Source organism: Callospermophilus lateralis, chromosome 6, assembly GCF_048772815.1.
Source record: "Callospermophilus lateralis isolate mCalLat2 chromosome 6, mCalLat2.hap1, whole genome shotgun sequence".
NCBI lineage: Eukaryota > Metazoa > Chordata > Mammalia > Rodentia > Sciuridae > Callospermophilus > Callospermophilus lateralis.
In genome coordinates, this window is record NC_135310.1 from 1,369,965 (window position 1) to 1,394,536 (window position 24,572).

General features: G+C 60.0%; 1 protein-coding gene across 1 annotated transcript in view; it reads right to left on the reverse strand.

Annotated features, from left to right (window-relative positions):
- The window catches only part of Smoc2 (SPARC related modular calcium binding 2), a 91,811-nt gene that overhangs the window by 18,171 nt on the left and 49,068 nt on the right, over window positions 1-24,572 (reverse strand). Inside the window, exons 8-9 of the mRNA XM_077109624.1 lie at window positions 23,931-24,117; window positions 16,676-16,758 (exon numbers count right to left, since the gene is read on the reverse strand). Of these exons, the coding sequence (XP_076965739.1) occupies window positions 16,676-16,758; window positions 23,931-24,117 (270 nt within the window). The remainder of the gene's footprint in view (window positions 1-16,675; window positions 16,759-23,930; window positions 24,118-24,572) is intronic.

Here is a 24,572-nt window from a genome sequence, read left to right on the forward strand (position 1 = left end):
TACATGCAGTGCGTTGTCGTGAACTAGTGCACCGAGCTTCTGAGCCTGGGGACAGCTGGCCGCAGAGCTGCTGCAGAGGGCATCTGCCCACCATCCTGCCACTCTGTGACCTCTGTCCAGCAGGCCGTGCCCCAAAATGCACGGCATGGGAAGGGGTGGCTCCATGGTGTGGGTGCCCTGGTGCTGTGCCCCCGCGAGGTGATAGGAGACCAGGATTCAACACCCACGGCCACGGTCCGCCTGCAGGCCCAGGGACTACCAGCACTGTGAGCCCTGACCACCCTCCCCACCATGCCCGTGACGCTGAGGGTGCCTGGCGCCCCCGCTGGCAGGGCTTCGCAACGGCCCACGTCAGTTCAGATCTCACACCTGGTGTTTTCCACCATGGTCACAGTGGTCCTGGGGGATAGCACCTACAGCAGCACATTGGGACAGGGAAGGCAAAGGTGAGCAGAGGCTGACTGGCCTGATACAGAGGCCATGTCCCTACAGGCAGTGCTGGGAGGCTGGGTGGGGACGCCAGGCAGTGGCAGTTGGCTGCTGCTGTCCACTTGTGCTGAGCACCACGCAGCCCATGTGGTGGGACTGGGGGAGGACCCCCAGCTGGGTGGGACTGGGGGAGGACCCCCAGACCTGGGTGGGACTGGGAGAGGACCCCCAGACCTGGGTGGGACTGGGGGAGAACCCCCAGACCTGGGTGGGACTGGGGGAGGACCCCTGTCACCTGGGTGTGATGGGGGAGGACCCCCAGCACCTGGGTGGGACTGGGAGAGGACCCCCAGACCTGGGTGGGACTGGGGGAGAACCCCCAGACCTGGGTGGGACTGGGGGAGGACCCCAGCTCCTGGGTGGGACTGGGGGAGAACCCCCAGCACCTGGGTGTGATGGGGGAGGACCCCCAGCACCTGGGTGGGACTGGGAGAGGACCCCAGCTCCTGGGTGGGACTGGGAGAGGACCCCCAGACCTGGGTGGGACTGGGGGAGAACCCCCAGACCTGGGTGGGACTGGGGGAGGACCCCTGTCACCTGGGTGTGATGGGGGAGGACCCCCAGCACCTGGGTGGGACTGGGAGAGGACCCCCAGACCTGGGTGGGACTGGGGGAGAACCCCCAGACCTGGGTGGGACTGGGGGAGGACCCCAGCTCCTGGGTGGGACTGGGGGAGAACCCCCAGCACCTGGGTGTGATGGGGGAGGACCCCCAGCACCTGGGTGGGACTGGGAGAGGACCCCAGCTCCTGGGTGGGACTGGGAGAGGACCCCCAGACCTGGGTGTGATGGGGGAGGACCCCTGTCACCTGGGTGGGACTGGGGGAGGACCCCTGTCACCTGGGTGTGATGGGGGAGGACCCCTGTCACCTGGGTGTGATGGGGGAGGACCCCTGTCACCTGGGTGTGATGGGGGAGGACCCCTGTCACCTGGGTGTGATGGGGGAGGACCCCTGTCACCTGGGTGGGACTAGGAGAGGACCCCTGTCACCTGGGTGTGATGGGAGAGGACCCCTGTCACCTGGGTGTGATGGGGGAGGACCCCTGTCACCTGGGTGGGACTGGGAGAGGACCCCTGTCACCTGGGTGGGACTAGGAGAGGACCCCTGTCACCTGGGTGTGATGGGAGAGGACCCCTGTCACCTGGGTGTGATGGGGGAGGACCCCTGTCACCTGGGTGTGATGGGGGAGGACCCCTGTCACCTGGGTGGGACTAGGAGAGGACCCCTGTCACCTGGGTGTGATGGGAGAGGACCCCTGTCACCTGGGTGTGATGGGGGAGGACCCCTGTCACCTGGGTGGGACTAGGAGAGGACCCCTGTCACCTGGGTGTGATGGGAGAGGACCCCTGTCACCTGGGTGTGATGGGGGAGGACCCCTGTCACCTGGGTGGGACTGGGAGAGGACCCCTGTCACCTGGGTGGGACTGGGAGAGGACCCCTGTCACCTGGGTGGGACTGGGAGAGGACCCCTGTCACCTGGGTGTGATGGGGGAGGACCCCTGTCACCTGGGTGGGACTGGGAGAGGACCCCTGTCACCTGGGTGGGACTGGGAGAGGACCCCTGTCACCTGGGTGGGACTGGGAGAGGACCCCTGTCACCTGGGTGTGATGGGGGAGGACCCCTGTCACCTGGGTAAAGGCACAGGCGTGCTGGAAACTCTCCAGGGGGTTCATGGAAGACCAAGGGCTCCGGGGCGCAGGGGTCACTCCTGGGCTGTGCTCTTCCTGCCCCACAGCAAACGCACCCGTGGCTTCACTGTCAAGGGTCAGTTTTCTGCAAAGATGCCCTCTGACCCGAGGGACAAGCCTCACGAGTGGGCGAAGTCTGTGTTCATCATCAAGTGCCTGCAGGAGTGACCTGAAGTGAGTCCTGGGCAGGTGGCACCAGAGGAGCCCTGTCAGACCAGGAGACCTGCAAAACTGCCTGGGACGGAACTTGCCTCCATTCTACCTACAACGGTGACAGAATGAAGGCTGATGAACCTGAAGCGCTGGTCGGGAAGGGAGGCGGTCACCTAGAGGCAGCCACAGCCATCGCCCAGCAGAACTGGAGGACAAAGCGCTTCTCCCCAGCACAGTGTGCGCCGTGCCCACCTCAGGACCTCCTCTAACACCACGCTCAGGGCGCACGGACCTCCCAGTGCACGACCTCCACTCCAGGTCAGGAGCACGCCCTGTGGACCCTCGGTCCTGCCACCGACCTGCCTATCCCCCAGAGCCTGCACCAGGTCAGAGGGTCACGGAACCCGGGGTAGATGTACGACCCCGTGGAAACCAGGGAAAGCAGGCCTAAAGGTGGAAGCTAGAGGGAGCTTTGGGACCCCACCCAGGAGCCAGAGGCTCACCCTAGGGCCTGGGGGCCGATTCTCTCAACGAGGACTGACGAGGTGCCCTGGCACAAGGCTGTCCTGTGAGTGCTCTTGAGGCAGCGGGGCTGCTGTGTCCTTCACCAGTGAGCACCTGAAGGTCACGGATCCCTCCAGCCAAACACAATGCAGTCCTGTGTATAAAACCACAGCAGTCTCGTGCAGAGGGAAAGCTCTGGAGCCGTCAGGGCTAACACGGTTGTCAGAGAGGCCGAGGTCATCAGAGGTGACCTGCCACACAGGGCTGCCCTCCTTGATTGCGAACAGCACCCAGAGACCAGAGTCCAGAGGGCCCCTGTGTGTGACACCGAGAAGCATGTAAGTAGCACACTTCTGTGGGAAACTTTCCAAAATGATCGTGGCCCTCAGTAGCTGCCAGCCTGGGGTCCTCCAGCCTGATCCTTGGAAAGTGCGAGGCACCAGGCAGGGGTTCTGCTCCCAGCTTGGTGGCATGGCTTCGCTTTGGTTTCTCCGTGTATTTCAAATAGTTCCCAAAAAATTCCCTTTGGTGAAAGCTGGCTCTCTAGGTGCCCAGAGCAGCCGTGTAGGGGGCAAGCAGTGGCCAGATCCTGAGACCTACTGCCCCCTGAGATCTACTGGCTCCTGAGGAGGACGCCCCCAGAAAGACGGCTGTGAGCACTAATGCCGGCCATCGCCAGCCACTGTTGTGTGGCATCTCACGTACAGACACGCCCTGTGCCACCCACAACAGCCTGGGGTGGGGTGTCTGTATTCTCTCTGCTAACGGGTGACAGGTGCAGACAGTGACACAGTGGGCTCAATGGCATGACCGGCTCCCAGTGTCCCCAACCAGAGTGCAAAGCTCATGGCCGAAGGCACACTCAAAGCCAGGATGACGCAGCCAATGCCACAGCGACGGACTCGCCTCTCCAAACGCCTCCTGCATTCCCACCTGGGCCTCCGATGCTCTGCGGCCCTCTGCCCACCCACGCTCCCGGGGGCTGCCTCCCATCCAGCCGCTGTCCTGCCTCCGCAGAGGCTATCAGTCTGGGCTGTCCTTCAGCCAGGGACACCTTCAACGCTTGTTGAGTGGCTCACAACTCGTTTCACACTTTCCTTACTAGGCCCAACGCCTGTGTCCCTGTGAGCTCCGGAGCCCACGTCGCAGAGAGAAGTTCACTAGAAAGCTCTGTGCACAGCACGCACCCCGCTTCCCCCAGGGGCTCCCTTTTGCTCAGTCCTGCAACTTGTTCCCTGAGACTAAGAAATGGGGGCACATACACCAAAACCTCTGGGGAGGGGGCCTGGGTGGCACCCCTGCCGAAGGTGCCATCAACAGGTCTCACACACGTGGATTTCCCCACAGCTCAGGGCGTATCTGACTGTGGCACATTTTCTGGATGATCCTCAGCTTCTTCCTGCCTGGAGAACAGAAGGTCCAGAGGCCAGAGAAGAAACATTGGTCACTTTAACCTGGTGTTCTCAAAGAAAGGCCGTGGGCTACCCAGCTGCTCATCGACACATTGTGGATGAGGGACAGAACGAACCCCTCGCGTCCGGAGCTCCGTCTTGATGATTGCTCTTCTGGGAGGATCGGAAGCGAACAGTGGGATACTTGGGGGCAGCTCAGAATGTCACAGAGTGAAGTCAGGACATCAGCCATGAGGCCAGGAAAGAGGGCCACCCACATCCTGGTGGTTTTGGAAGATGAATGAGACCCAATATGGCATGCACAGTCCTCCAAGGTCCATGGAGAGGCACACCCTGTCTGGCAGCCCCTGTCATGACCACTATGGCTTGGGAAGCAAGCAGAGCCCCAGGACACTCCCAGTGGAACAGAGCAGGAAGAAATGGCCAGCCCCTTCCCACCCCAGCCGAGGGCAAGGTCTCTGCACAGGATTTGTCCTGGGTCCTGCCTGACGTCACCCTCGGATGGCACCGAGTCCCTCAAGACAGCTGCCACAGGAGACTAGGAGACTGCAAAACCACCATGAGCAGCTCGGGGAATGAGTGCAGGAGGAGGCCGGGCCCTGGGCAGCGCCATGCTAAGCTCCGTGCCCAGGAGGGGGCAGAGACCTCCAGGGAGGTGTTCAGGAGAGCGAGTGCCTCAGGGCTGCCTACACGCTCTCCACCCGTAGGTGGTGGTCTCCGGGGAGACTCTCGCAGCCGTTAACAAGCAAGAAGAGTGGAGGATGGGGACACACAGGAGGGACGCAGCACATGGCAAGTGTCCACTGTGGTGCCTGGTGCAGCTGGGCTCTGGGTGCCAAAATGAGACCCTTCCTCTGAACCCCACGCCCAGCCCCATGTCTTGAGGCTGACACTGTTTCTTCTCTCCACCAGGCTCCCGGGACCTGCCCCAACCCCTCCAGCGTGTCACTGACATGGGAAGCCGAACCAGCCCCGTTTAGGGATGAGCGGTCTTGCTACTCCTGCAGCGCGTGCATTCTCAGGCTGTTAACAGGACCCGGCACAGCCCTAGACCTCCTTGCGGGAGACAGCCGTGGAAGCCGACTTCCCAGAGGAAGCGGGTGTTACGGATGTCACTGCTCTGTCCTCGGGCACTTTCACAGCTGGACCAGACCCTGTCACCCAGAGCAAAAGCAGCCAGCTGGAACAGGCCCCTGAGTGCCACCTCGCGCTGGCTGGCAGCGGGCCTTGGGGGGCCAGGTTGACGGCACCCCTAGCCCACCTCGGGGTGCAGCAGAGCTCCCGTGTTCCACCTGTGGCTGCCCCTCCCACAAGAGGAGCCTGGGTAAGAGCTGAGGGTCCTCGGGACCCAACACCACGAAGCCATCTCTCCATCCACGTGGAGGGAACACCTGATCTGTCTTGTTGCTTGGACTGTGTCACGCTGAGCAACTCAGAATCAAAGTTGCTGCAAGTGTCAGCTGTTTTGCCATTAAACTGCATGCGTCCTCCCAACATCTGCCCCTGGGAGCAAGAGGGACGACCCCTGGTGGAGACGCTCCTTCCTGGGAGTCCACAGGGGGCCTTCTGTACTCTATGCCTTCCTGCTTCGACCTGCAGCTAAGGCAGTGGCTGAGGCACCCGCTCTCCCAGGTCAGCCGAGGGAGGCCTGTCCCGCAGTGCCGTCCATGCATGAAGCCTCCGCTTGCCCAGCTCCAGGAAGACCCCAGGCACTTCACCACAGTGCACACAGCGTCACGGTGATGCCAAAGGCAAAGCCCTGGGAAGGGAGAGTAGGGCGGGAAGATGGTGGGCAACAAGAGTCTGGTTCAGACACAGTGCCCTTGGGCTCCAGAGGGAGCCTGCGTCTGGCTCAGCAGAGCAGGGAGAGAGGAAAGTGCACTGAAGGGTCCGGAGATTGGGTGCCACTTCCCGGTGGAGAAAGGGATCTTCTCTGCGGCACCACCGAGGGCACAGCTCTGTAGCAAGGGGCAGCATGCTTGCCTGCAACTTTCCAAATGGCACACTGTCCGGACGGCACACTGTCTGCATCTGTGCAGACCTGACCATGGGCCTCACGAGAGGAGGAGCCTGTGGTCCGGGTGTTCACTCAGCTCACTGCTGACCCCAAGTTGACATGCTGGAGGTCAGAAGCAGGGATGTATCGCTCATGAGATTGTCCTATAAATGTTTTCCTCAGGCTAGATTTTGACACCTGTCCTGCTCCTCCAAGACTCTAGGGCCTGCAGCACAACTCTTCTCTGGAGCAGATTAAATGAGGAGCTGTTCACCTTGAAATCTCTTGACCTAGGAACCTTACCAGCCACCCTACTGGGAATGGCCCTCCCTTTTAGAGGTGGCAAGTGGGCCATGGCTCTCTCCAGACACCCGTGAGAAGTGAGCAGCCCTACACTGCCGAAAGCCACCTCCCAGCCCAAGGGAGTGCGAGCAGGTGTGGCCGCTGTCTCCAGCCTTGAGCAGTTCCCGTGGGCTCCGAAGCTCCAGGGTGCAGTGGCGGCTGAACACTCCAGATGCGCAGGACAGACCAGCCTGGGGACAGCACCTGGGGTGAAGGGGCTGTGGCAGTTTGATATCTTCAGTTTGACTGTCATACGGCCCTTCCACTTGGGCGACAATTAGAGAACAGGATGCATGTGAAAGTGAAGCTGTGCCCTGGACTTCCCCGGAGGCCTCACGCCACCAGGGCTGGCCTTGCAGAACCCTGGTGCTCAGGGCAGTTGGCGGTCCCTGCTCGGCACTCTTCCAGGGCCTGCTTGCACTCGCTTGCAGGGGCTGAAGCAGCATCTGGTGGGTGCAGTCTTCTTACTACAGCAGCTGAGCCCTGGCCACGTGCACACAGGCAGGCAGGAGCCGGCGGCCTGCACTCCAGAGGGGCCTGTGACGGGCAGCTCAAAGCACAGACAGACTCCCTTCCTGCTCCAAGGCCCATCGCCCGAGTGAGAAAACCCAGAGCTTGTCTGTTTGTTTGCTCTGGCCCAGGGCTGGCCTTCCTGGCCAGGGGGATGGGACGGTGCCTTGCACACTGCAAAGCCAAAAAGAAGGCTGGCGGCGTGGACAGGCACAACCACCTCAGCCCAAATCACGCTGCTCCCCTCTGCTGTGCACACCCCTCACAGCCTGCGAGGAGAGGCCAGAGCTCCTGTCCTGCAGAGGGGCGAGCCTGTGACAGCCACACGTGTGGCGAGGTGTCTGCCATGAGGTTTGAGCCCACACTGTAAATAAAGAGTAAAGAAGGTGAAAAACGAAACCACCACAAGCACATGCCAAGGGGAACAGAGCCTGAGTCCCAGGAGCACTGAGAGGAGAGTCAGGAGGGCTCTTGGTCCACGGCGTGGAGGACGGGCCTCCTGGCCTGTGCAAGTCCCTGACATCGCTGGGTCTCGACCCCACCCTGCAGGGAGTGGTGCTGGGCGGGGGCTCCGGGGTCTGTCTCTGTGTGTCCCGTGCCTGCCTGGCTGCGTTCTGGGCATCCGGGGAAGTGGTCGGCACCGTGCAGCAACTTTCTTACTTGCTTCTGTAGAAATCACAGGAGTTTCTAGAAGCAGCTCTTGCAATAAGGCCGGAGGAACTGGTCCTGGCGAGAGTCGCCTCAGCAGGCCCATGTGCACTGTGACTGATGAATACCTGCAGGACCTGAGAGCTGGAGGTCACTGCAGTCACCAGGGCACACAGTGCGGGCACAGCTCACTAGTGTACACCCACACTGCAGAGCCTCCTCTCCGACAAGCTTGCCAAGAGGTCAGGACTGTGCAATTCCAGGACATCAGCTCCGGTGCCCTCTAGGCGCTCAGTGGCACCCTGTGCTGTGCCAGGGCTATGGTGGCCACTGTCTACTCCTAATGACAGAGGCCAGCCCAGAGGGTGGCCGACTGTGCTCCCCGAGGTGCTTAGATGAGACTGACCAGTTACGGAGCTTCCTCCCGGCCACCCCAGTGCTGGGCGGCTCTGACTCCTCTGGCCGACAGCCCCCTCACCAGGGCCCGAGAGCCCCCAAGGCCTCCGCACATGCTCCCCCGCCTGACCCTGTCTTGTGCATCTCAGCTGCCCTCTCCACACGGCTGCCGAATCACTGTTTTAAATAAGAAATGAATGATCCACTTCTCGGCCACACCAATAAGCCCGAATCCCTTAACAGACGAGAGTGAACTCCTTTGAGAACGTTGCACGGTGACCTCGATGGCTTCCTGAGTCTCTCCTGACAGCTCCTTAAAGAATGTGTGCGATATGGCATGGACAGGAGAGCCCAGAGATGAGTAGAGAGGACACCAATCCTCGCTCACACCAGCACCGTCCTCCCACAGCTGCCCGGCCTCAGTGGTGGAGGAGACGTGGCCCTGGCCCTGCAGGCCGCCCCTGCACTTCTTCCTCACATGCCTTCTGAGGCTGCAGCACCAGGGCCAGAGGCCCCACCTGCACCTGCCTGCTGGGCTCTCCTGTGGAGGAGGAGGAGGCGCTAGGAGATAGTGTGAGAAGCACCAGGCAAGAGGCTCTGAACTGAGGGGGCAGACCTGGTGGGGCCCAGCTCCATGGCACTCTGGCTCTCATGACAGCACAGCCTTGCACTCCTTTGAGTCAGGAATTCAGCGGTGGCCAGAAACCATGCAGAACTGGACATTAGGGCTGGCAAATTCAGAAAAAATAGCACAGGAGTCAGCACACAGCCTCAAGAGCATCAGCAACAGAGCTACGTGGTGATCAGAGGAGGGCCAGCCGGGGCAGCCAAGGCAGCGGAGGCAGCGGAGGCAGCCAAGGCCGGCGATGAGACCAGGTGCAGCAGAGGCACAGCCTTCTCTCATTTTGTTCCTCTCTGCTTCAGAAAGACTTCCCCGTGGGAGAAACTGCAGCAAGCTCCCCTTATGTTGCATCTGAATGACGAATATCTCAGAGCACCTCGGAGGCCACAGTTCATGACAGATGAGTCAGCGTTGTCAGCTGGTTAGATCCTGCATGCGTTTAAGGGACAGTGTTGTCGGTGCTACTCCGTAGGGGCAGACTCTGAGACTCTGAGAATGTCTCAGGACAGAGGGGACCTCAATCCCGGCAGTAAGGGGTACATTATAATCAATCCATCAAATAAGGAAGCACACAGAGAAAAGCAGGGCCTCGGGGTGAGAACTGAAAGCTCTGCAGCCAGTCTGCAGGAGTGGCCGTGGGCATGTCCTGCCGGGGTTCTGAGGGTGACTGAGGGCTGCCAACACCTCCTGCTCTGCCAGACGGACAGTCCTGGTTCTAGATTGTCCTCAATTCAGCAAGTCAAAAGAGAATCACGCCACCAGGGAGAGCCTTCCAGAAGTGTGCCAGCCCTCTGCGATTCAGGTTACCCATGTTCCAGCAGCTCCTGCCATTGTGCCCACCAGCATGTCCAAGTGTCCTGCTAAAGGCTCATGGACGAGGGCATCCTGGTCTGGGCTGAGCAGCTGACTTCCAGAAGTAGGTTCTCGGGACAAAGCTAACTCCATTCCTACCATCAGCCCTGCCCCTCTCTAGTCCTGTCCTGCTCCAGGGGAAATGGCTGGTCTGCCAGTGTCCTCCAGGGGTAGCTGGGCAAGCGGGTCCCAGGCTGGAAGGCTGCGTACAGAGGGGGTCTTCTCCCCAGCCCCTGCTGGCACCATGAGCTGCCCAGGAGCCCCTCAGTGCTAACGGGGTGAGGTGAGGTGTTCCTCATGGGGGGACCTGGAATCTGGAGAGGACCTTGGGTCACTCCAACAATGCGGACACCCAGCGGAGTCGGTGCACACCAGTCTCCCCTCTCGGGTTTCTGGTCACCTGCAGTGTTGGTCTCTGAGGACGTCAATTCTAGGGCACTGAGGCTGGGATCCCGCTGGCTGTCCTGCAGGCTTGCCTCCGGGCTTAGGGCCACCTACGCAATAGACATCTGCTCATCGATTTAACAGAGAAAAACGCACAGTTACAGGAAAGGTAAAACCAGAAAGTGGAGTATAGTTGCAGTGTTCCGAGCAGCTCTGGCTTTAAAAGCAGGACCAGCTTTCAAAGGAGCTTCCTGTGAGCAGACTGGCCAGGTTGAAGGGCAGCAGGGGGAAGCCCACGGCCCTGAGCTGCACAGCACCGCACTTTCTCTCACACCTGACAGCCCGGGTGCCCGAGGACTGCAGGCTGCCACCACCCTGGGGCTCAGAGCCCACCTGGGAAACCCTGGGGTGGGCGTAAGTGGCACTGGGACAGTGGTTATGGCTGGGATAGACACTTAGAGGATTAAAAGTTGTAGGAAAAGTAAAATCAGGACCACAGGCTCTCTAACCCAGGTAGGCACTGCCCCCAGACAGGCAGTGTGAGCAGAGCCCAGACCAGACAGGGTCCCACCTGCTTCCCTGTCCTCACCGCAGTGTCACCTGAAACAGGTGGGCCTGGAAAGGAAGGGTCCTTTCAGAGTCACCCAGCAGATACTGTGTCCGTGTCACTAAGCCATGTTGCAGGAGGGCTCTGGTCTGCTCATGGGAGCACTCAGTGGATCCAGATCTGGTGAGGACAGCCCCATCCACAGCAACGGACTGGGCCCACGAGGAGCCAGCGTGCCTGCCAAGCGCCGCACACAGGAAGGCGTTCCAAGCGGTTAACCGTTTCAGAAAAGCTGCTTTGATAAAGGGGGATTCTTTGTAACAGGGTAGTAACTGTTGAGCGACAGACTTAACACAATGGTGGTGTGAGGACAGTGTGCCCTCAAGCTACTGGAGCTGCCTCTGAGATGCTGCTTCTCTATGAGCCTGTCTGGCAGCTGCTCTTTCAGGATCAATGTGAACCTAAAATCTACTCAGCCTTTCTTCTGCACAGTCCTAACTTTCAAAGCCCCAGGGGCTGAGCAGACCAGGAGGCCAGGACCTCAGCCTGCAGGTGTGGCTCCCAATGTCCTCTGCCACTTCAGAGTCTTTAACTGGCCCTGAGAGCCAAAAGCCTGGCTTCAGAAGAGAAAACCAACCAAGTCCCATTCCTCTGGCAGGATGTGCTGCGGGGACCAGGGTGTGCCCAGGCCTGTGGGAGCTGCCCGGGGAGGTGCAGAGCCACCATGGCCGGGAGCACTAAAGCTGGGGAGCACGGCCCAGGCAGGCGGGGGTGCAGGATAGGGCAAGAGGCCCTCTAAGACTCACGGTCACAAAGCCTGTGAGGGGAGTGGTCCTCCAGCGTCCCGCCCCTTCTGAGCTGCACTTTTATCCCATCTTATTGACCCCTTGGGAGGCACACCTAATGCACAAGAGAACTCCTCACATTCAGAACGTGTGCAGAAGTGGCTGCTTGTGTCCGCCTGCTGTCAATGCTGATGGATGGATGCAGAGTGCTGACCGTCCTCCTCCACGTAGGCATAGGTGGTGGGAGTGTCCACCATCCCTATTTGTTCTTACTGTATCAGGCATGATTCCTGCAATCTTTCCTGTGTCTTCTCCAAATTCTCCTCCTCCTCCTCCTCCTCCTCCTCCTATCAACTGAACTCAGTGTTCTAATGAAATCTCACCAAGAATTCTCCAAATGTCACACAGAGGCCACTCTGGATCCTGCCTGTGGGCACCTTCGGAGACACAGTACCACCACCTGGCTACTTATGTGAGAAAACAGCGGGTATCAAATGGAGGGCCTCTCTGCCGTGCACCCCTCCTGTCCACCATGGCTGCGAGGTGCAGCCCAGGGGTCCCACCAGTGCTGGTCTCCAAGCTCACACCTTCCCACCTTTAATTTCAACGGCCCTGGCCTGGGCCCAAGTGCTCCTGGCTGTGGGCCTTCAGGGTGGAAGCTACACAGGTAATTCATGGCCTCTTGCTGACAATAGCCTCCTTTGATAAAATGAATCCTGTGGCCCATTATTTTTTTTTCTGGGCTTTCTAAAAGATACAACTGCCCTCTGAGGGGTTAGTGGCTGAATTCTTCCACAAACTTAATTTTATATTCCATCAAAAATGTGGTTGTAAATGAGTCCTGAAGGTCAGGTGTCCCAGGCACCACACTTAGACCAGACCCGTGCCTTCTTCAGGAACCAACAAACTGAGATGCCGACTCGGCACTCGGAGGCACACCGACCCACGGCCTTCAAGAGCAGCGTCCTCTCACACCAGCACACTCCTGGTTCTGTGGCCAGTCCACACCTGGGGCAGGGTCGCTGCTCCTCCTCCTCTGTGCTGGGAACAGAGGGCAGTATGTGCCACCCGGGGCACAACTGGGGCATGGCCTCCTGCAGCTGACACCTTCTCAGACCACAGGATGTGTGTCTGGAGGCAGCAGGACCTCGCTAGGGCTCAGCTACACGGCAGCCTCGGCACCTGCCCAGACAGAGGACGCCCTACAGGGTGACACTTTTAAGGAGGAAATGCTGACACTCATTTGCTGCGGGAAGCCTCCAGCCACAGAGGACGATCCTGCTGCTGCCTGTCTGCCTTACAGGCCAGCAACCCAGCACCTTCATGTGCCACGCAGCGCCTGCGAACGCCTGGCTCAGGGTCTGGTCACCTTAGAAAAACATCCTGAGCTTCGCTCACAGTGAGGCAAGAATCACCTTATGAGGTGATTTAGAATGAAGCTAACATATTGCTTGAAAAATCCAAGAGGTGCCTGGAGGGTGTCGTCACACCTGCCGGTGCAGGAGGTCTCGGGCTGTCACGCTGTGGACATGGAGCGGCTCTGGGCTGCGCTGAACTCTGTCTCAGAGGGACAGACCTGCCAGAGCATGTGGAGAGAGCTGTCTGGCCAGACGGAGAGCCAGGGCATAAGCGGTGTGAAGGCTGACCAGGGCCCCTAAGACCCACCTCCATCCCCAGGCACGAGCTCACGTGCCCACAGAACACCACTGCGCCACCGACTGCCGAGAAGAAAGGCTACGGTGACGAAGCTTCTCCTGTAGCTGTCACAGAGTGCGAGTGTCTCACTCCCTGCTGGGCGCCAGCTGCAGTGCCCATAATACGAGGACACCCCGTGCTGCGCCAGTGTCAGGAGCTGACGCTTCCTTCAGGCAGGACACTGCCCCCTTGGCGCAGGCTGTGCCAGTCAACAGCAGCTGCCTGTCCAGCTAGAAGCGCACCTGAGAGGCAGCCAGAGGGCACAAACCACCTGCAGTGCAGGTCACGGAAGTCACAAACTCCAAGCCATACCTGAATTGTTGTGACTTCGCCCAGACTAGGCCTCCGACATCACTTCTCCTGCCACCTCCTCAGAGCTGGTGTCTCCCGGGTGGAGAAGGGGTCAGTCTGGTGTGCTGTCTCCAGGCAGCCCTGCCTGGGCCTGCGCCTTCTCTCTGGCAGGCCACACCCCTGCACGCTACGCTGCAGGGAAGGACTCCAAGGCCCTCAGGAACAGGGAGCTCCCTCTGCCCTCAGGTCGCGGGCTCAGGTCACCTTCCCACCTGGCGACCCTTCCTTTACCTGGTTCTGTGGGCCCTTGAAACAGTCAGAACCCCGTGGCTAGTACATCCAAGCCTGCTGACCTTGCTTAACAGAGGGCAGTCAGGACAGGACGGGGGAAGAAACATGACCACTGTCCTCAGGGTCAGCCCTCATCACCTACCCTGGGCTCCTGAGGGCTCTGTGCGGACACTGGACAACTCATCTTCCCTCTGCAGGTGTGATGGGTGGTGGCCAGCGAGGGTGTCCCTGCAGGGCCAAGTCCTGAAGGCAGCTTGAGAGCCACGGGAAGTGGAGAGAGCCGCAGTTCAGCAGGGAAGGTCAAGCTCACGGCCCCAGACGGGCTCAGAGAAGGCGCCCGTGGCCCTCCAGCCCCAGAGCACAGGAGAAGTCCCGGAGCTGGGAGTGCAGGCCGACCTCTCTCCACTGCACCCGGCGAGTGCAGAGAGCCAGGCGCCGGAACACAGCAAGACAGGCTTGCAAAGGGGGCGGGGGGCAGCTTCCTGCCTGTATTTGGACTTCCCGTCCCTAGGTTTTGATGTCTGTCAAGGTGACAGGGCAGCCCGACCAGGAAACCGAGGGATTCCAAGAATCTTCAGAGCCAACTCTCAATATGGAAGCCATCAAGATGGACCTGGGTGTCTGCTCCATACGCCTTATGTTTAATATCCATTGGCACAAGCTAGAAAATCTGCTATCTGCTCTACAGAAGATGTGAATAGATATTTGGCAGCCCACACACCAACGACTGAGCTGTGCGCGATCTTCTCAGCTCGACCTGGGGGACAGAGGGCTCTTGCTGACCAGAACACAGAGAAGGAGCGCAAGACCAAAGTGTACCCGGAAGAAAACACATCAGCCTATACGTCACTTGGCGTGCTCGCCTACACACTGTCGCTGTATTATCTTGGAAAGAGATTTCTCCTCTCCTCCAAGAACAGCCTGTATCCTGGAGTTAATTTAAGACTCACTTGGCTTTTTTACCTAATAAGGATAATTATCTCCAAATAATGAAAATGATGAAGTGGGCGTGGGCAGCACCCCCCACACCCCTGGAGCTCAGCTCGGCTGACCTTCCTGGGGCTGCGTGGGACGTCTGCAGTGCTGAGGGCCCGTCCCGGGCGGCAGCCTTCCCGAGGAGCCCCAGAGTCCTCCTCCTGTACCTGGCAGAGGAACCGTGGCTGTCCCAGCAGCGTGCCCCAGCCCTCCAATGCTGTGTCCCCGGGGCTCATCTGACACCAGACGCGCCTCCTCGGGTACCCTTCGTGTTTCTGCACAGCCATGGCCCGTCGTTGGCACAGAGGAAGGGTCACTGCAGTCCTCAGATCAGGTCCCCATCTCGTGCTTAAAGGGTGGGATTCTTCCACAAAAAGACCTTCCTGCCAAGTGCACCCTGGGGGACCAGCAGTGTCCTGTCCCACAGGAGGGCAGACCTCCTGGGACACTGCTGGGCCACGCTCATGCGGAACCACAGGGCACGTGTTCAGGAGTCATGTGGCTTCACGTGACCCAAAGACAGAAGACAAGCTCACCAATGCCTTGGGCCCTTTAAGAAGTACGTCAGGCGCCCTGGAATAGAGCTGAGACCAGCCAATCAGGCAGACGCTCGCCGAGGGCTTTCCATGCAACAAGAGTGCGTGAAACTCATTATTTCTTTTTCAGAAATTTGTCACCTGCTCATATCACCACCTGACTTCAGGGGCTGGGGTGTCATGCCTGCAGAAGGCCCGGGCTGCACCCCGGCTCCACACAGACACAAATTTGGACCTCCAATGATACAGGAGACCTTCTGGAGGGAGGCACCTGGTATCTGCCCCCTCCTCACACCCAGTGCAGAAGGAAGCCACCAGGGAAGCCGAGAGCAGCTGGCCTTCCCCCAGAGGAACATAGGGTGGCACAAATAAAGCCTCCGACAGACTCTTCAACCCTGTCTCTACCGCAGGACCCTGGATGGCCCCCAAGGTGGGGGACAGCTGGACACCTCAGTCCAGAGCACCTTAAGCCTAGAGAACTCTCGACGGGGCCGTTCTGCCACGCTGGCTCCTCGGTGCTGTCGAGCAGACCTGGGAGCATGAGCGCAGAGTGAGCATGACCTGGGCACTCTGGCCTATTTGTAAGCAGAGAAGCATCTTTACTTTGCAAAGTTGAAACCTTCTTTATCAATGGCAGAACAAATCCTGCAAGAACCACGAATGCTCTTGAAGGGGAATTTATCTAGACCATCCAAGACTGAGATCAGACACACAGCATACATGGAGGAGGTGACAGAGCAGTTTTTATGGTCTCTGAGACAATCTGGAGATATTTAAGAAGAGATAAAGATTGAGATGAAACAGAGCAACAAGCAGCTTTGAAACATTTTGCTGAAGGCATGGGACTCACCCCATGATGTCAGAGCACTGCCTGCCTCCGGGTGCAGGGAGCTGTGGGACCAGTGGGCTCCTGGTGCTGCTCTAGCCTGGGCAGCAAGTGCCTGTCTTCTGCAACCCCTGAAGGACACTGTCCCTGAGGGCTCAGGTACGACTGCTGACACCTCCCTTCTTGGCTCTTCAGATACCCGTGCACGTCTGAGCTCAGAGAACCTTGAGAAAGCACCTTGTGGGAATGCGTTTCCTCGTCTTGTTTCAAGTGGTCCTTTGCAATTAGACTTACCTGATAACAGACTGAGCTCTGCTTTGTTAAAACTACCCCTACTTTGTGCTGAGGTTCAGCACGAAGGGAATGCCCGGGAAAATGCTTTGGGCTAAGCATTTCAGGAGCACCCAGGAGTTCCAGAGTGCTGACACTGATGCTGGAGTGATGCTGGTCCTTCCTCCTCCATCGCGTGTGACCTCACGCTTGGTGGATCTTCTCCCACCGCAGCCACAGTGACAGCAGACTGAGAATCAGCCCATGTGCTTTACCTGTGGACCTGAGTCAGCCACCAGCTCTCAGCCCTCTGGGAGGAAGTGGGAGCTCCAGTCCACCATGGTGCTGAGCTCCAGTCCACCATGGTGCTGAGCCCCAGAAGCGGGCAGACTCTGTTCCCACCACCCCAGCAAGACACCCTGCAGTGGTGGCCTATGCCCACTGGCTGGGGCAGTACTCACCCTGCAGCTGCCGGCCCTTGAACAGGTCCCGGGCCCTGGCGGGGTGTGCCCGGGCTCTGTCGTCACACTTGGGCTGCTCGTACCTGGGGGCGGGAGAGAAGGGCTGCTGGAGGGCCTGACCCCTGGTTCTCCACCTCTCCAGCAGGTGAGAGGTACAGGTGGGCTCCCCCAGACAGAACCGTGGCATCCGGTCCTCGTGTCACACGCCTGTAGCGCGACTACCTCGCCTACACCATGAACACGTCCGCAGTGACGGGAAGAGGCACTGCAGCCCCTCCCTGACAGCCTCTGCCGCACTCTTGTCCCCTCCTTCTATTACGTGATTTCACAAAGGGCAAGCGCTCTGCACTTCGGACCTGTGGCACGGCTCAGGACAGGGACAGGAGGAGCAGGAGTGTGAGAACAGTGTACCATGTGGGCTTGGCCACTGGATCCCTCCCAAGGGGTGGCACAGTCTCCGAGACTCAGGATTTTCCACCGATACATTACTCAGAATCATTTTCAGTCCAATTCATGAAGCTAAAAGTGTTAAAAATAAAGAAAAGCCACCTGGCTCCACCTGGAGTCAGTCAAAACCACGGTGCACCAGTGGGCAGGGACTCTGCCGCCTGAAGGTGTCGGCCCCCCGATGCCCAGCTTAGAAAAAGCCAGTGGTGTGGCCAACAGCCCCTCCAAGTCCACCTGGCCTGGACACTGCCCGGGTGTTGGAGATGGAGTGGAGGTCTGTGCCCCATCGGGCCAGCTCCGCCCAGCAGAAAGTGGGCAGTCAAAGCCAGTGCAGAGGCTGTGAGCACAGAGGTGGCCCCAGCCTCAGCTGCCCCTCCATGGTCCCCTCTCTGCACTCAGGCTTCTCGGGCTGATCCCAGATAAGGACCTGGCCAGCACGAGGGGAGGGGAAGCCACTCCCGGGAGAAACCTCTGGTAGCTCTCGAGCAGAATGACTGGTTCTGCTGGACACTCCCCTGGTTTTCCACCCTGGATGGGACTTCACAGGAGTCATGGGGCTTGTGCAGCCCTGTCCTGGCCTGCGCCTCCTACCCCCCATCCGCAGGTCCACTCTTCAGTCCTTCCACCTCCACGGCCTCTCCTTGGGTCCTCGGGCTCCTGTGTAGGACATCAGTGCAGGCCAGTCAGGACTGACCCATAGAGAAGGCAGACAGACGCATGGGAGCGGCCAGGAGCAGGGGGCAGGAGGCGTGTCCTGGGCCTCGGCCTGCAGGCTGCTGCACTGCAAGGTTGGCCTCCGCGTCCTCGCTTCCTGTCCCCTCCCTCTGATGCTCTAGAAGGGGCTGCCAGGGCACGTGCACTTCACAGAGATCACATGTGTTCTCATCTTCCATCATGCACTTGTTTTCCAATCTTAGAAAATAGAAGCAAATGGCTTTTTCCAGTCTCCTTCCTCTGGTGTCCAAGATCGGGCCAGTCCAAGGGGCAGCTCTAGCCAGGCCCACACCTCTCTGGAACAGAGAACCCAACACCCCGTGCTCACAGACTAGTGTGTCTTCCTGAAACATGGTTTGGGAATGGAGTCCCTGACAGACTCTGGACAGCACAAAGCTCACTTTACCCAAAGCCATGAGCCGAGATTTCCTGGGAACGGGAGGTTCAGTGACAGACAGCAGAGACTCCACAGTCACAGGGACAGCCCCACCCGCCGGCTTCTCCTGGTGCCTTTGGGTCTGCGGCCAGCAGAGGGGAGGTAAAATGCATCCAGAGGGCCTGGGTGTAGCTCAGTGGAAAGCACTTGCTGGAATGAGTAAGGCCCTGGGTTCGAGTCCAGCACCTCAAAAATAAGACAACCAGGGCACACCCAGTGGGCTGGACGCACACCCTGCCGCCCAAGGGCCGTGGAGCTCCTCATGCTAAGTGTGGAGAACACTGGCAAGCCCGATCTTCAATTCCAGCCCTGGGCCTGCATCTGGGCAGTTGGAATAGTCTAGAACTGACAGCTACGTTAGAACAGGCCCTTTCCCAGCACATGAGGTCTGAGCTGCAGAGGACGGGCACTGCCAGTGCCCTCCGACTGGGTAGGCCTGCAGTGAGGGCCTCCCCCCGACTGAGCCTTGACTGAGAGTCCGAGGCACACCCGGGTAGCCATTCTGCAGGGTTAGAAAGCTGCCCCGTTCATTTCAAATCCCTACAGGGATCCAGACCCCTTCAGGACCCAACCCTCCTCACTTAGGATGATGAGATCATTCTAGCCCCCTTTTGTCATCTGCTAACTTTGAAGCCACGAGGAAGCTAGCCACACCAGACGGCACTAGGGTCTTGCTCCAAATGGGGGACAGAGTCTCTGAAGGATCCCAGCACTGAGGCTGAATGTAAGAGGTAGTGAGCGGAGCATCTGCTCCTTCCGGGGTCCAGCAGAATGCCGTCGGCTGCAGGAATGGTGCTCTCAGGACGACGCCCAGGGCAGAGCTGAACGGCTTCCACGTGTCTCCAGTCTTCTCAGCAGTGTTTGTTTAACTTATTTGCATAAAGAATAAACACATCTCTCAGCTGTCTGGCTGCCCATCAGACCTCAGGCCGACTGCCATGGAGAAGTGGTTTCATGCCTTTGTGGCCACCGGGCAGAGCTCTAGACTCAGGAACAGAGGTGCCCTTTCAGGACAGTGGACAAGGGTCTGTTCTGGCTCCAGGGTAGCAGCTGGGTCTCACCTGCCCCCTACTGATCCAGCACTCATTCCTACTCTCTGCCAAGTAGACATCTGTCCCTCTCCTCCCAGCCTGGATCCCACCAGCCTGGTGGCCTGGGCTTGCACAGGGGCCTGGGCCCAAACTTCAGGGACCTGCAAACTATGGCCAAGGGGTTGATCTTGACACAGAGGCAGGAGAACCAGGAAGGAGCTGGTCCCTCGGTGGGCAGGACGTCTGCTCACTGGACTCCACTCAAGTCTGTGACAAAGGCCCTTGATTCTTTAGCTTGAGAACATAGGCAAGTGATGAGGCATTTGGTACTGACAGCTATTTCCACTGTCAGAGTCTCACGTTTTCTTCCATCAGAAGACGCAGGACCATTAAGGGAACAAGCACTTGAGCTCTCCACTCAACGCACCTCCAACCTGCAGAGCACCTCCTGAACACTCCCAAGCTTCGGGACATCAGTGAGGATCCGTGCTCATGCAACGGAGAGTATGTGAACAGCCATGCGGGTGGCTGTCCCTGTGCCCTGGCTGCCCAGCCCTGGCACAGCAGCAGAAAAGACCCGGGAGGCTGCTCTCTCCCCTGAGGCTGCTGACCTGGTTTTCTGATGGACTGCTGAGCACCGGTGACGCAGTGCTGGGCAGTTACCCACGCCCTAAATCCACCTGGGGCTTCTTACAGACTTTATTTTCCCCAGCAAGAGAGAGAAAGAGGGGGGTGCTCCCTGAGTACTATGGCACGTGGGTGGGATGCCTGGATCTTCTGCAGCTGCTTGTACCTACGAGGGGAACCTGTCCAGGGCAAAGCTAACACACGGGGGCTGTTGGAGCAGATTTAAGATTCTCCCTGGCAACACCACCAGGCCATGGGATCAACTGAAACTGAGCTTGCTGTTCCTCCATGCCACCTGGTGACCTGGCCAGCCCTGGTCAAGCTCACCTGAACCTTGCTGTGTGGGCAGCCTTCACCCCTGCTGGGCTGGCCAGCCCTTGCTCCCTGGTACCTGCGGGCCCTGACCACCATCTATCTCTCAGGGGTTTCCCTGGCCTTGTGGGCTGCACCCACCACTCTGCCCAGCTGTGTTCATTTCCTATAGGGAATTTGTCTCCACCCAGAACACTGACCCATCCGGCTCCTCTGACCATGCATTGGTGTCATCCGCTCCCTCGCTGGGGGGAGCTTCACGGGCAGGGTGGCAGCCTTTCAGTTAGACGGGCATCCCCGGCTCCTAGGACACTGCTGGGACCACTCAGGGCATTCCAAAGCTCACTGAAGGAAAACAGAGGCGCTGGCGCAGGAAGGTTCCAGAATTGGCGGAGCTGTCCCTCTCCGCTGAACCCCCAGTGGCTTCCCACTGGGCTGAGGCTCTCCCACACCCTGCTCCCAAGGCGCGACATTCCCACGTGCACTTCCCCTGTCCCCAGCTGACCCTCAACAGCCTCAAGCCTGTGCCCCACCTGGAAACCCAGTCTGGCCACCAGCTCCTGTCCTACCCCTGAGGCCACACCCCTGCTTGCTCCCGTCTGTCTGTACCTCCTCACTGGGACAGGCAGTGAGGGTGGCCCTCTCCTTCCTGTTGCTCAGGAACCACAGGCCCTGCATGGTCTGGGGACTGCAGGGGACCCCTCCTTCCTAGTCACCCTGTGACAGGCCACCCCTACAGAGGACCCCTCCTCCTGACCACCCTGTGACAGGCCACCCCTGCAGTGGACCCCTCTTCCTGACCACCCTGTGACAGGCCACCCCTGCAGTGGACCCCTCCTCCTGACCACCCTGTGACAGGCCACCCCTGCAGGGGACCCCTCCTTCCTAGTCACCCTGTGACAGGCCACCCCTGCAGAGGACCCCTCCTCCTGACCACCCTGTGACAGGCCACCCCTGCAGGGGACCCCTCCTTCCTAGTCACCCTGTGACAGGCCACCCCTACAGAGGACCCCTCCTCCTGACCACCCTGTGACAGGCCACCCCTGCAGGGGACCCCTCCTTCCTAGTCACCCTGTGACAGGCCATCCCTGCAGTGGACCCCTCCTCCTGACCACCCTGTGACAGGCCACCCCTGCAGAGGACCCCTCCTCCTGACCACCCTGTGACAGGCCACCCCTGCAGGGGACCCCTCCTTCCTAGTCACCCTGTGACAGGCCACCCCTGCAGAGGACCCCTCCTCCTGACCACCCTGTGACAGGCCACCCCTGCAGTGGACCCCTCTTCCTGACCACCCTGTGACAGGCCACCCCTGCAGTGGACCCCTCCTCCTGGCCACCCTGTGACAGGACACCCCTGCAGGGGACCCCTCCTCCTGACCACCCTGTGACAGGCCACCCCTGCAGGGGACCCCTCCTCCTGACCACCCTGTGACAGGCCACCCCTGCAGAGGACCCCTCCTCCTGACCACCCTGTGACAGGCCACCCCTGCAGTGGACCCCTCTTCCTGACCACCCTGTGACAGGCCACCCCTGCAGTGGACCCCTCCTCCTGACCACCCTGTGACAGGCCACCCCTGCAGTGGACCCCTCCTCCTGACCACCCTGTGACAGGCCACCCCTGCAGTGACCCCTCCTCCTGACCACCCTGTGACAGGCCACCCCTGCAGTGGACCCCTCCTCCTGACCATCCTGTGACAGGCCACCCCTGCAGTGGACCCCTCCTCCTGACCATCCTGTGACAGGCCACCCCTGCAGTGGACCCCTCCTCCTGGCCACCCTGTGACAGGCCACCCCTGCAGTGACCCCTCCTCCTGGCCACCCTGTGACAGGACACCCCTGCAGTGGACCCCTCCTCCTGGCATTCCGGTGAGGGTCACCCCTGGGTGAGCCCTGTCCCCAGCAGGTGGGGAGGCTTTCCTCGCTGGCCAAGCATTCTTCCAGAACCCGCTGTCCTGGCTGCACAGGATGCTTCTGGAAGGCCCAGGCAGGACAGGGACTGAGCCAGGAACGAAAGCCGCAGAGTGGAGAGGAGAACACGCACACAGACAAGTGTCCTCGACTGCCAGAGCTCCGGAGACCCCACTGCTCAGACGGGGGGGGGGGGCAACTCCTGAGAGGAGGTGGGATGCAGGACAGGTCAGCCGCCCTTCCCCAGGGGACACAGGATGGTGCACTACCCTCCCCAGAGCCTCCGGGACTGACCCTGGCTGCCTGTGTGTGCGGGAGGAGCAGGGTTAGGACAGGACTCGCCAGCCCCTGAGCAGCCCCTCACTGGCCCAAGTGATGGCCTTTCCTGAAAGGGGAAGAAGGGGGTCGCCCCGCCCTCAGGTGACTGGGAGGATCGGAATGGAATCAGTCCTAAGCGGATGAAGGAGGAGACCAGGGGGCTGGGGGAGGGTGTGTCAGGAGAGTAGTGGACCTCTCCTCCTGACCACCCTGTGACAGGCCACCTCTGCAGTGGACACGGCGCCTTCTCGTCCTTAGGGAAGACACTGTTGATTCCAGAGTCAGTTTGAGCAGCTCTGGTTTTGATGGCATGAAGGTTTTCGTTGGCCAGCACTAAGAAAATGCCTGCCAGGGACACTTCTCCCTGTTGCAGAGCCGCGGGACGGGCCAGGGCTGCGGCTGGCACAGCCCAGTGGGGGAACAGGCCAGAGCTCCCAATGCACAGGGACAGAAGTGGTCTCACACCAAAGCCCTGGACAGGGGGATGTTGTCTCCAAGCCAGGCAGAGCACACTCGCTCCCAACGGCCCATCGCTGCCCTGGGGCCCTGCTGGGATCTGCTCTGAGCTGGCTTGCTCCATGGGACACTGATCAGAACATGCTGTCTGTCCCGTGCAGCTGAGCAGGGATGTCATGATGTTACTGCAATGTCCAAAGCAGGGCTCCCCGGAAGCTGGTTCCACTCCTGGCCAGAGGGTGGACAGGTTGGGCTCTACCTTAACAGAGCGGGCGTTGGCTGGTCACCTGCGCCTCCAGCTCCTGGGTCCTGCCAGCTAGCCCCTCTCCTTCCCCTGGGTTCACGCTGGAGAAAGTGGGGAAATGATTTAGGGAGTGTCGGAATGCTGACGCCTGTGCATTATGTCAACCATTTTGATATAAATCTAGGGAGAGTCGAAGGCACAGTCAGGACAGAGCTGCTAGAGGACAGTGCTAGCCCCTGGCCAGCAGCCCTGCCTTCAGGGGCCAGAGGCGCTTTGCACACGGACCAGGAGTGAGGAGCTATTGCCGTGCATCAGATCCTGGGCTCCTGTTATCGCTCCTGCTTTCCCATATTCCCACTTTCTGCAAAGTGAGGACTTGGGATTCGAGAATCCATACACCCCAGCAGGCCCCCTGGGCGCCGGTCCCCTTGGCACCCTACACGTCTGGCCTCTTCTGCCGGCACAAGGGGTGAGCGAAAGTGGCACTTGCTCTGGGCTGTGGCCCACGTGCTCGCCAGGCACCAGCTGGCACCAGCCACACTGATGAGACATGCGCTTTCAGGGACGCCCTGCTGTGCCCCTGCTGAGCTCAGAACACACACTCTCCCAATGAAAACCCAAGCAGAGGACAGATGGACACTCAGGGTGTGAGGCCCAGGTCTCACAGGTGCCATGCCCGCGGCATGTGCCGAGGTGGCCCTGCCCTCCTGGTTTCCATACCCAGCGCCTTACCGACCATCCATGGCCCGGGACTGTGCTTTACCTGGTGGATGTGCCAGGAATGGGGCGCCCTGTGTCCACCAGCACACACCAGCAGTACCCCGTGGATGGGTGGCACTGAACCGGCTTGTAGAGGCCCCCGTGGGCACACTCGGGGATCACCACGTTGTCATTCTTGGGCTGCCTGGCTTCCTCCAGGGCGGACTGGTGCTCCTGGTCACAGGAGGACACTGCGGAGGAGAGGCAAGGGAGAGATGGTGAGCAGGGCTGAGGAGCCGGCCAGACCAGAGCTGGCCCCAAGGCACAGCTGGAAGGGCAGGAAGCGGGGCTCGGAGAGGGCTGTGGACATGCCAGGGGACCCAGAGGGGGCTGAGCAGCAGAGGGTGTGGCCCTGACCTGCAGCAGTGGACAGGGAAGCTCCCAGGCAGCACCGCTGCCTTGACACACGTCCTGAGGGAGCCATGCCACGTCCTCCCTGGGGCATGGGAGCCAGGGCTGAGGAGGGACACAGATCTCTCCAGGCCTCAGCCACAGCCCCAGGCTGCCAAGCCTCTGCAGCTCGGGGTGGGGCCATCCCCAGGGGACTGCCCACCTTCCCAGCATGCCATTCTTCGGTTCAGAGCTCCCTGAGGTATCAGAAAATTATCCACTTTTCCCCCAGAGCCCCCTTGAGATCCAGCCTCAG